Consider the following 12,399-nt stretch of genomic DNA (forward strand, 5'->3'; position numbering starts at 1 on the left):
GTTCTTTTGCCTGGCTATTCATCATTATCTTTGTCTTCTGCACATCAATTTTCAACCCCACTCTTACACTCTCTCTGTTAAGGTCCTCAATCATTTGTTGTAATTCATCCCCAGTGTTGCTGAACAGGACAATGTCATCTGCAAACCAAAGATTGCTGAAATATTTGCTGTTGATCCTTACTCCTAAGCCTTCCCAGTTTAATAGCTTGAATACTTTTTCCAAGCATGCAATGAATAGCATTGGAGAGATTGTGTCTCCTTGTCTTACTGCTTTCTTTTTAGGTATATTTCTGCTTTTCTTGTGGAAAATTGTGATAGCTGTGGAATCTATGTAGATATTTTCCAAGATATTTATGCAAGCCTCCTCTACTCTTTGATTACGTAATGCCTCTATGACTGCTGGTATCTCTTCTGAATCATGTGCGTTTTTATAATCTATGAAAGCCATATAGAGAGGCTTATTGTACTCTGCGGGTTTCTCTATTACATGAATAATGACATGGATGTGATCCATTGTAGAGTATCCCTTCCTGAAGCCAGCCTGTTCCCTTGGTTGACTAAAGTCCAGTGTTGCTCTTATTCTATAGGAGATTGTTTTGGTAAATATTTTATATAATACTGGGAGTATGCTAATGGGCCTATAGTTTTTTCATTCTTTAACATCTCCCTTTTTGTGGATTAGTATAATGTTTTCATTCTTCCAGTTTTCTGGGACCCTTGCAGTCGATAGACACCTCGTATAACGAGCCGCCAGTTTTTCAAGCATTATGTCTCCTCCATCTTTGATTAAATTGACTGTTATTCCATCTTCTCCTGCTACTCTTCCTCGTTTCATGTCTTGCAAGGCACTTCTGACCTCATCGCTAGTTATAGGAGGAGTTTCTGTCTCCTGTACATTACCGTTTCTAATGGAGGTATCCTGACTCCTCTGGGTACTGTACAGGTCAGTATAGCATTCTCCCATTGCTTTTACTATATCTTCGATACAGCTGATGATATTACCTTGCTTATCTTTCAGTGCATACACCTTGGTTTGTCCTACGCCAATTTTCCTTCTCACTGTTTGCATCCTGCGTCCATTTTTTACTGCTTCCTCAGTCTTTCGCGTGTTATAATTTCGAATATCCCTTACTTTCTCCTTGTTGATCAGTTTTCACAGTTCCGCGAATTCTATCTAATCTCTTGAGTTGGACACCTTCATCTTTTGTTATTTCTTTATTAGGTCCTTTGTTACCTGGGAGAGGTTACCTACTGGTTGCCATGGGGCCTTGCCTCCCACTTCACTTGCTGCCTCTGAAACCAACCTAGTATTGGTTTCATTCATTAGCTCTATGTCATCATCATCTCTGTTCCAAGGCTGCATATTTGTTTGCAAGTAGCAGCTGGAATTTGTCTGCTTTTACCTTCACTGCCTCTAGGTTGACCTGTTTCTTCTTGACCAATCTTTCTCTTTCTCTCTTCAAATTGAGGTGAATCCTAGCCCTCACTAACCTATGATCACTAAACTGTACCCTGCCTATCACTTCTACATCCTACACTGTGTTGGGATCAGCAGAAAGTATGAAGTCAATTTCATTTCTTGTTTCAGCATTAGGGCTTTTCCAGGTCCACTTTCTGTTGCTACGCTTCCTGAAAAAGGTTGTCATTATTTGAAGTTTATGCCTTTCTGTGAATTCTACCAGCATCTCTCCTCTAGCATTCTTAGAATAAACGCCGTAGTTGCCAATTGCTTGTTCACCAGCCTGCTTTTTCCCCACTTTTGCATTAAGTCGCCCATTACTACAGTATACTTAGTTTGCACTTTTCTCATCGCTAATTCAACATCTTCATAAAACTTATCTACTTCCTCATCATTGTGACTGGATATTGGAGCGTAGGCTTATGCTACCTTTAATCTATACCTCTTATTAAGTTTGATTACGACTACAGCTACCCTCTCATTAATGCTGTAGAATTCGTCAATGTTGCCTGCTATGTCCTTATGGTTTAGGAATCCTACCCCCTATTGCTTCTTATCTAAGAGACCTCTATAGCAGAGGGCGTGTCCGTTATTCAGCAATGTATAAGCCTCACCAGTTCTTCTAATCTCACTAAGGCCGATGATATAAAACAGTGGCAGTAAAAAAAGTCAATATAAAACAAGTGGCATCCAAACCTTCATAGGTCAGTGTTGGTATAGTCAACATTATTTGAAACTAATATAGCTTTATTAGGTTTTTGATAGGTGTCCATACATGAAGGGAGAGGCCCAAGATATGACAGTTTTTTGCATATCATAATTTTTCATACAACTGATGAAAAAAAGGTTGTACAGATGCTGTATTGTGTGTCAACTAAGCACAGATCTACCTTTCTGATCTGCAACTCCGTACCATGGTCTTTCAGGGTCATTTCTGTGTTTCACAAGTCACTTTATTATGCATCATGCAGCTGCGTGATACAAATTTAAGATTGTTCCAGCAAATTTTATTGCACTTAACATGAAGTTGTGGTGCTTAAAGGGACACTAAAGCGAAACAATAAATCAGCTTAGACTAATAAAGCATTGTTTGAGAACTCTGCAGGCAGTCATTTCAAAATAATAGTTTGATTATTAGATGAGAAAATGGCTCTCAAGGCTGAGCCCACCAAGCCTGTACACCAAGTGTTGGAGGTCATATGATTTCCTGTGGGTATGAAAGTGTGCATTTAAGGTAAGAAGGCACACTGTGCACTGTCTTGCCACTCACCCAGTGTTGAAGGTCACATAATCTGCTGAAATTTAAAGGCACAGCACATTTAAATGGTACATGGAGCAGCAGTGTGGAATGTTTGCTTTAACACATGCAGAAACTGTTCATGTACATCTTGGTGTGTTTGTCACGATGCATATTTTATTAGTAAGTGAATGTTTACTGCAATTTATACTGCCCATAAAACTATGAGCCTTACTTCATGTAATATTCTAATACCTAGCTATCGCTGTCAACATTTCTTTTTGGGCAAAACTATTTGAATTTTGAGCAGTGTAAATGCTCATGTTTTAAAGGTCTGAAAACTTCCCAAGATTCCAACGTTTTGCTGTGTGCACTTCAAGTAACCCTTTTATTCTCCCGCTTGGTTCATTGCAGCTGTCATTTTCACCAACCACACCAAAGTTGACACACATACGCCTGCTGGCACTACTGTGTGGGATCCTACTCCTTTCGCTGGGCCTCTTCGCCGTCTGTGTAGTGGTTGGCTTGCATGCTGGTCCCAACACATTTGCCTTCATGGCTGCTGAGGTGAGCTTTTATTTCCTTTTGTCTCATTTGGCATTGTAAATTTGTGACCTGGTAATGATTCATTTCTCCTAGACACTTTGGAGTGCTTTAGGAATAACTGACCCTGTACATTGTTACTCCCTTGCTTTTATGGTGTATCCCTTTAAGTTCTTACATTCAATCTCATCTTCCTGTTCTAACCGATGTTTTACTTTGTTAAGATGTTACTGTGTTTTTATATTTATGTATGTATTTACTGTACCACCCCCCTTTACACAATTCCCCAAGAGGGCTCTGTAAGGTACTTATACATTAATTAATTAATTTAACATTCTGCATTAAACTATGTCTTGTTTCTGCTTGAGAATGTTGAAGCTGCTGCTTTCATGCATTTAAAAGTGACCGGATGTTATATGCATATGTCTCGCAAAAGACACATTTCCTACAATAATTACTTTCTGTGTCAAAAACAACTTCTGGCATGCGTCGGATAGGCATGCATTGAAGCATCATGTCAATGAATACTCTGGATTCACTCAAAATGCAACTCTAAGCTGAACTATCCACATACTAGTTAGTCTAAATAACAATAATATTGTTCTCTTTGCAGTGTTCTCTCGTCACAGTACGTACATTGTATGTGATAGTGAGGTATGTATCCATTTTTTCTTCCATGTGTTGCATGTTGCTAACAAGCAATTAACAGCAAGTTGTCACAACTATACAAGAAATTAAAACAAATTATTTATTTTTCTTTACTAGTAAAGATTGAGGCAGCCCTCTGTTTGCTTTTGTTTTCTTTTCTTTTTCATTTTCCTATCGATTTTTATAGTTGCCTTACATTTCACTATGTAGCAAATGCTAGGACTAGAACATTTTTAGCCACAAGCCACAATGTGACTGTTCTATCTTAGCACAGTATACCATTTCTTAAAGGGACACTAAAGGTAAATATTAAGCCAAAATAAAGTGATAGATTAATGCCTGAGAATGTCTAAGGCATAAATATTATCGCAAACAGAGCTTTAGTAATCAAGATATTGAGCTAAATTCAGGACAGGATTTCAGACTTCCCCGCGACATTCAGGTATAGCCCAATGACGTAGGCACTTGGTATTATAATTCTGTCACCAGTACTAGACCACTCGTAAAACGATCACTGCATAAAGGGACCCTGAAACAATTTTGTGCAAACTTACTGAGTTGTTAGAGTAGATCCCGCTGATCATTAATTGACACATCCAAGTGCTCCATGTAAAGCATGTAATTTATTATAACGTTTTAAAAATGTACATCGCTACCAATCGCAGCACACCGCTCGGGTAAATTTTCAGCCGTGCCTGACCATTTGACACAAGTTGCCCTAATGACGCTAGTAGGGCGAGGTATCCAATTCGCTGCCCAGCACGCATCGATAATTTTTCCAATTTTATGGTGAACAAATGTTGTTCATAATAGTTGGAGTGTTAGTTGATTTGTTTCTGTAAAAAGCAAGTAACAGAAAGAGAATGCACAAGGACAACTTCTCACTACACAAACACTTCCAGCTCAAAGCAAGTGTCGTCTGCTTATGTTACAATGGCCCCGTGTTGAGAGCTCTGCAGTCAGTGTTGATCTCAATCTTTCATTTCGCAAGCACCATGGTTCGCCCTTGTTACATTGTGGGCCGCAAACGTAGCGACTGGCAGTATGTCAAGCTGCGCCATTGTGTCCCTCTGCAAGGCAGCAGACGAGTGAAGTAGCTGCAACGCATCGCACTGTCGCTATCCGATCGGCACCAGGATTTGCATGTTTATGGCTGTCACGTGTTAAGCCGGAAGATTACTACCACAATAGTGTTTCATGTGTCCGGTATTTGGGTAAATGCAAGCACAAGCATACTGGGCCTGGCCATTAGACCGTGCCATTTCACGGGATAAGCAAAGGCGCAGGCGTGTATGGTCTGCCCAATGTAGCCACCTAGTGGCACAGAGCTCAACCAAACAAAGTAACAGTAACAAAGTGTATTCTTCGCTGCTGGTGTAAATTTTTTGCTGGACCGTAATCATAAACACATTGTTTTTGTAAATGTTCAAAATCTTTTACATTTGGTTAGAGCACTTGCATGGTTACACTTGTACCACCAGGTGGCTGGACTGTGCAGACCGATCAGGCTGCTCATGTGAGCCTACACTAAAGCTCCTTTATCAGCTTGAGTTTATGCCTGCATCCATCTGTCAAAACGCCCAGCTCACCTGTGGTTACCGGAATACCAGACACGTTCGGCGCTGCAACAGAATGCTCGCAAAGCACACTGCTTCGATAGCTCTCGCTTGGGGTCAACTGCCTAGCAACTGGTGGAGCAGTTGAAGAGGCTTCACGCGCCCGCTCCTAAATAACCGGAAGTAGACAACACGATGTGCCATCATGACGCAGATCCAGTGAAGGCAGAGCTTACTAGTTCCGATCAGTTGGCGAACAAGGTGAGAAAATGCATGGCTATGGAGGAGGGTAACTTGTAGTCATCTGTAATTCTCTTAATATGAGACGCTTCACATAAATTGTGGTGTGAATGATTAACTTTAGCTGTACCCTACGCATCTACAAAATTTCTCCAAACCATTTCAGGGGCCCTTTAAAAGACGAAAGAAAATGTTATTCTTCTACTTCTGAGTGATTCTTAGAAAACATAGCTCCTTGAGGTTACCCTTGCCAGTGGTGTGGGTGGTTGAAAGGTTTAGTTTCCACTTGACTCTGTGCTGCCCGCGCTCTTGCATTTCACCAGTTTCATTATTGCGTAATGCTGCGCTGGTTTTTCTGGCTCTCAAAACTTGCACATTCTGCAAGTAGCAGAAAATGCCACGTCTACGTAATGTCGCGGGATGCCCGTATAGTCCACACCACTAGAAATGGAGCAGCTGCATCGCCAAATCCAGCGCTTTGTCTTGGCTCGGTTTCTCCATGGCTGTACTACTGCGTTTAGCACAAAAAACCATAGCACCGTCAGTCAATTGCCATTTTTCTCACCGATAGCAGTAAAGGGTGATGATGGCGTATGCAAAGTCATCAATCCCTGGGCATTTTGACATTTTGAATTGCACTAAAGGTATGTGGACCTGTCAGATGCTATTTTCACTTAAACTAAGTAGTTTCTTGGCACAATACAAGTGCTACAAGTTTTCTGGAATAGTATATAACGGTCCATGTTGACTTAGTATTTGCCTTTAGTCTCCCTTTAAGGTTAGTTGTACTAAAGATGCATTCCACCAGGGTAACCTGCTGTCAAAGGAAACATACAAATGTGTGTCACTGATGCTTTGCTCAGCGCTAGTTTTGGTGAGGGACAGAAGCATCATCTTAGCACAAGCCACTTCCAACAAACAAAAAGCAGAGCTTGGTCCAGGAAACTAAGCACTAGACAGCCACATTCTCACAGCCATTAGCATTTAACTTAGTTGTGATAACTTTCTTTTGTTGTGAAGCATAGTACTTGAGTGTCAAGAGTTATCTGTGGCAGTCCTAATGTGATATTTCTCTATACATCCTCTGTGTGTGCTGTTCCATTATATGTGTATGTTGTGTGTTTTATGCATTTTGTTTCATTTGGTGGGATCTTGGCGTAGTCTTTATTTAATTATTTTTTACATTCAAGGTCTATCCCGAAAGGTTGTGCAGTGATTCAGAAAAAAAGCAGGAAATTTGTAGCAGTGCCACTCTCACTCTCTCAACTCCTAAAGGACCCGGTTCACCTCTAGTACAAGCTAACTGCTGTATGATAAGGCATAATTTTATGCAAATGCTTTTCGTGCAACCCATTTTTCGCTTTGTCAAAGTGGAGGCAAACGAACAGGCAGAACAAAGGGTCAATATCAAATGTATTATGAAATTGGGCAAGAATGGTGTAGAAAATCATCAAATGTTGCAAAAGGCCTATGGAAAGGATGCCTTAAAGGCAAGAAGTGTCTTCAAGCATGTTCAATGTTTTTGGGTGACTGTGAAGACCCCAAGGATGATGCAAGGTCAGGTCACCCCTCTATCCTCGTTTGAAGATGAAAATATTGATCGTGTGTGTTTTCTTGTGCTCAGTACTGCTGAATGACTGTTAGAAAGGCATGAAAAGCACTTTGCTTGGAAAAGTCATCTATACGCCATATTTTGACTCAAAATTAAAAAGCTGTCTATTCACTATATTTTGACTCAAGATGATGCCAAAACTGCCAACTCTTGAGGAAACGTTGTGACAAAAAGAGGGGTGCTGGATTCTGCATCACAATAATACCCTGTGCATTCTCCATTGACATTGCATGAGTATTGGTACACAATTCCATCACTGTGCTGCAACACCCTTTCTGCTTGCCTGATTAGGGCCCCTGTGACTTTTTATTTGGCTCCGCAAATACAAACTGGTGCTCAGGGGACAGCATTTCGTGGATGTGACGGTAATTTAAAAGGAAACATCATCGCTGCTGAAGCGCTTAACAAAAGAGAACTTCCAACTGTGCTTCCAGCAATAGAAGAAGAGATAGGTTAAGTTTTTCGTGTTTAAGGGGGAATATTTTGAAGGTGACCACATTGATGTATTAGAAAATTTGTTAAATTAATTTTTTTAAAGTACTGCACAAGCTTTTGGGACAGACCTCGTATACTAGATTCAGTCCAACCGTATAAGATAAGAATATAAAAAGTGTAACCTAATTTTTAAGTTAACCTTGCCATTTCATAAAACATAGTATGAATAACTCTTTACATTCTTTATCCAAAGTTCATTTTTATTGCTCACTAAATGTGATTTACTTTGTTACACATGCTGAAATATAATGAGAAATTGGATAGCAACATAATTAATGCTAATTTGGCTAATGTTGATGTTGCTTTAAGAAAGTAAGGTCGAAGTGAGGAAGGCCACATTAAGACCTAAATAATGTTATGGTTCTTCTAAAAAGCATTTTTTCATGTAACTTCTTAGTGTGTGTCCAAGCACTTCAATTAAAGAGAGCGCTGCTGCACCTGTAGAGACAGTTGAATGGAATTGAATGAATAAATTGAATGGAAAAGAGGCTGGTCAATATTTTCAGTCTGCTTTATTTTATTATGTGTCATTACCTGTGTAGGAAAAACAACTATGCACTGTTTTTCCTAAACAGAAAGGAAGTGGTGGGTTTTAGTAAATCATTCACCACGAGAAGGTGAATTGTTGCGTTAGGGAAAGCTGCTATACTTGTGAAGCTTTACAATGTGTACCATAAAATGTGTTTTGATGAGGCATATGCAACTTTTATCACACATTTTAAGCATACATTCCAACTTAAAAATAATTTTAAAGCTGTTGGTAGCTTAAATCTTTCATTTAAAAAAACTTCAAGCATGGCCCTTCAGAGGATTTTTTCCTACTTTGCATGCTTGAATCTTCCTCCATATACAGGCTAGAATTTTCATTCTTACCTACTCTATTCTGCAGCAAAGTTTAAATGAAACTTGCATGGCATTCCTGAGCATAAAAATGTAGCCTTTTTGGAATGTTGAAGAAAACTTTAAATATTGTAATCTTCTGATGTCTATAAAAAAAAAGTCTGATAGTTTTTTTTTTCTGTCAAACTTGGCATAGTTAATTTATTGTATTCTAAGAAATGTGAAAGCATTTAAAATATGTGCCTTTTCTTTCTTAATACTCCTACAATTTTTAGTAGACTAGAACAATTATGACAAATTATAGGGCATGCATGCAAGCATGTTGCATACCTGCTGCAATGACTTAGTAAGCTGCTATGAGCATGAAGCTGCAGGTTCGATTCCCGACTGCAGCAGCCACATTCTGAGGGGGGCTGAATGCAAGGATGCTCATGTGCTTAAATCACATGCAGATTACAACCTCTGTTGGTCAGAATTAATCTGGAGCTCTCCCCTATACAGCATCTATCGTAGCCCATGCATTGCTCCTACAAATTTACAGGAACATGTTGTGTAATGCTTATAGTCCAGCAAATACAGCGTGCTTATGAGTGCTGTCAAAAGCCTGAGCAGATGTGGTGGCATATGGATTTATGATGTAAGCAAAAATTGTATTCTCATAATGATCATACAGCTAATAGCTAAATAATCAATAATTTCAGCTTGGTTGAAGGAGAAAATATTGATTTTATGGCTCTTCAGACGTGTTTTCAAATTAAGTGAACTGTGGATAAACGAAACTGAGCGAAAGTGCTGAATAATTGCTATGAGGATACCCAGTTTGGCTGGCCACTTATAGGAACAATGTTAACAAAGCTTGTTTAAATGAAACACTTGTGTTTGTGAATTTCGGTTAAACAGAACTGGAACCAAAACTGCATCTATCTCATCGGCTGTCAGTTCATATGAAACAGGAGGAGGTCGATAAGCGGGTCAAATTGTAATGCCAAATAGTCAAGTAAATCGAACCTATCAACCCGTTGTGCTGTGGTGGCATTAGCGTTTGCTCTGCAGCATTCACCTTGCCTAGTTTTTGTGTTTCATGATGGCGACAGTCAAAAATCAAGAGCGCATGAAAAAAAGTTGTGGTTCTCCAAACAGAGTGCAATAACATCTTTTTTTCACTGTAGTGAAATTAAAACACTACAGACTTTTGAAATGAAATGATTTTTTGTGATTTTTGCATCGTTCGCATAAATTAAACTGCTGATAAACAGAATTCTATTTATTGTCCCTTTGAGTTTTATTTAAGCAGGGTCTATTGCACTTTAATGTAGATTTCATGCATATTTGCTTCTGTCAATGTAGCACTGTGCGTGATGCATGCGGTTTATACATTGATGCTGCCATCGACATGCATAGCTGCCTCACATGGCACAAATGAAACCATGGAAAGCATGTACTATCAGCTAATATTTTTTTTTTTTTGCACTGAATAGAATTTAGGAGGCCTATTGCCATCTAGATGAATGAGATGTACACCTTTCAGTTCCCCTATAGAACAGTTACCATGTCTTGAGTTGTTCACATTGCATTTTCTGAAATTCCTTAAAGGGATACGGACACAAAATCTGAACATTTTACGATAATACAGAAAATGGGTCCTCAGTGTGTGAGTACACCGAAAACAAGTAGTCACTTCGTTCATTTTTCAGTGGATGGCTTTATTTTTGGCGTTTTTGTGAGCGCGCGCAACGCCGCCCAGCCCAAGCGAGTTGGAAGGCGTGACGTCACGACACCCTCAACGGATAGCCAGCCGGCCGGCCGCGGTCATTCGAGGCGCACCGCCGCCGCTATCGCGAGTATGGATTCAGGTTCTGGTGCCTCTACCAGCGATGAGTACATGTCTGTAGATGACGACCGTTCCAACTTAGCAGGAAATATAACCGCTTACGCTTACGAGCCTTCCACGTCAAGCGGCGAAGAGCAGGCAGGCTTGAACAGGCAGTCCGGGCCAGCAACATGGTAATTTTTTTTTTCTAGTAAACTTGAAGTGCAGCGGCAGCAGTTCATAAAGTTATGTTACGTAGGATGCAAAATGCCTAGTTTGGTGACCCGCGTTGAGGCAGAAAGGCAGCTATTACGGCTGAATCGTTGGTAGCGTAGCTCATCGCTTTGTGCTTACCTACGCTGTCGGCTTTCGACCGCTGCACACTTCGTTTTTACACGACGAGGCACGGCATTTGTAGAATTTTCCAACCGTTTCATAGCCCTGTATTTACGGCTACCGTCACATTCACGCCATTAGAAGCCATTTACTGGTTGAACTCGCTGAGATGGGCGGCTGCGCTAGGGACCCGTCGACCAGATCACTTAGCTACATCGATTCTGTGGCCATAGAGAAAGGAAAGTCTTTGGCTGTGACATTTACTAGGGAAATGATGCGCGGACAACCAAGTCATGAAACCCGACGCATGATCATGCAGAGACCTATGAAAATCCGTAATTTTTTGCTTGAGGTTGAAAAGCAACGTGTGAAAAGGCAATGTAGGTAAATGTGCTGCGCCTTTTAGGTTACTACACATGCATACTGTTGTCTGGCGTTCATTCACTGGCTGTGTTCTGTATATTTGATCAATTAAAAGAGCGCCCGTATGCTGTCGTTCAATATTAGACGCAGCGAAAGTGCATACAACATGACTATTTTGTTTTGTGACAAAAACATGCATCCGCAGGGTAAACAATTTCTGTCACAACCCGAGAATATCTGTTTTTGCACAGCCAGTGAAAGGGTAATTTCCCTTCTTTCAAAAAACGCTCCTGCGGTCACCGCTGCGGCTACATGCATACAGAAAGAGAGAGGGTCTGTTGCCAGAACAACAAAAGGTGGCGAAGACCGCTGAAAGTTACGAATGCATCACTAAGCACCCGCTCTTTGAATTGTATTGCCTCAACAAGAGCCTCTTGAGCGGCATGCCAAGGCTTTTGAGCACAGCCGGGCTGGTCGCATAATCATCGTCGATGAAGTGGTCCGCGCAAATGACGCCATTTTTTAGAAGTCTCCATGCTGGGTGTGGTGGCTGACAGGCACGTATGCAAAGTTTACGCATCTTCTCGTCTCTGGGAAACGTGCGCAACGGCGTGTCACGACCGATAATGCGGTTATAATAGCCGTAGGCGCAGTAATGTTTGGGCATTTTCTTCCGCCGCGATGCATGCGTCAATACCGATCGACGACCGTGCGAGCACGCGTGTAAGACGCACCACCTGCATGGAGCGCTGACGGGGATAATCAGACGGACCACGTGCGAACATAGCCGACGGCGATAAACAAATCCTGCAAGGGACCGACACTCCGGAAACACTGCGCCGGCTGTAGCTGACCTTGGCCGCGCGCGCGGGGGTGTCACGTCAAATTTCAGCTTCTCCCGGCGGCCGCTTGGAGGCAAGGCGCAAGAGAAAATCGCAAAAAAAAAGGTGTTTCTCGTTCTTTTTTTCTAAGCAGCTTGTTGTATTCGTCACTTTCAACAGTTCAACTTTTGTTCTGACGCAAAAAACCACCCACCAACTTTTGTGTCCGTATCCCTTTAAGACTGTGAAGCACTGCACAATGCTTAAGGAGTCCTCCAATTTCTTTGCATGTACTTTTTGCTTGTTCTGTTGCACATTCTCAACATTGAGTGCCAGGGCATTTACTTTTCCCATAATCATGGAGGTGATGACTGGTGGCTGCATTCCTGACGTAGGTCAACTTAAGCTAGTACTATGCTTGTGTCGACCCACTTTTTAA

General features: G+C 41.1%; 1 protein-coding gene across 3 annotated transcripts in view; it reads left to right on the forward strand.

The window, feature by feature from the left end:
* The window catches only part of LOC135898011 (E3 ubiquitin-protein ligase AMFR-like), a 211,680-nt gene that overhangs the window by 138,269 nt on the left and 61,012 nt on the right, over window positions 1-12,399 (forward strand). For all 3 annotated transcript variants that reach the window (XR_010563233.2, XM_065426724.1, XM_065426725.2), the window contains exons 4-5: window positions 3,111-3,263; window positions 3,853-3,893. Coding sequence is in view for 2 of the 3 variants with exons in the window: in XM_065426724.1 (XP_065282796.1) it covers window positions 3,111-3,263; window positions 3,853-3,893 (194 nt within the window). In the remaining variant the exon portion in view is untranslated. The remainder of the gene's footprint in view (window positions 1-3,110; window positions 3,264-3,852; window positions 3,894-12,399) is intronic.

This window comes from Dermacentor albipictus, chromosome 1 (assembly GCF_038994185.2).
Source record: "Dermacentor albipictus isolate Rhodes 1998 colony chromosome 1, USDA_Dalb.pri_finalv2, whole genome shotgun sequence".
Lineage (NCBI taxonomy): Eukaryota > Metazoa > Arthropoda > Arachnida > Ixodida > Ixodidae > Dermacentor > Dermacentor albipictus.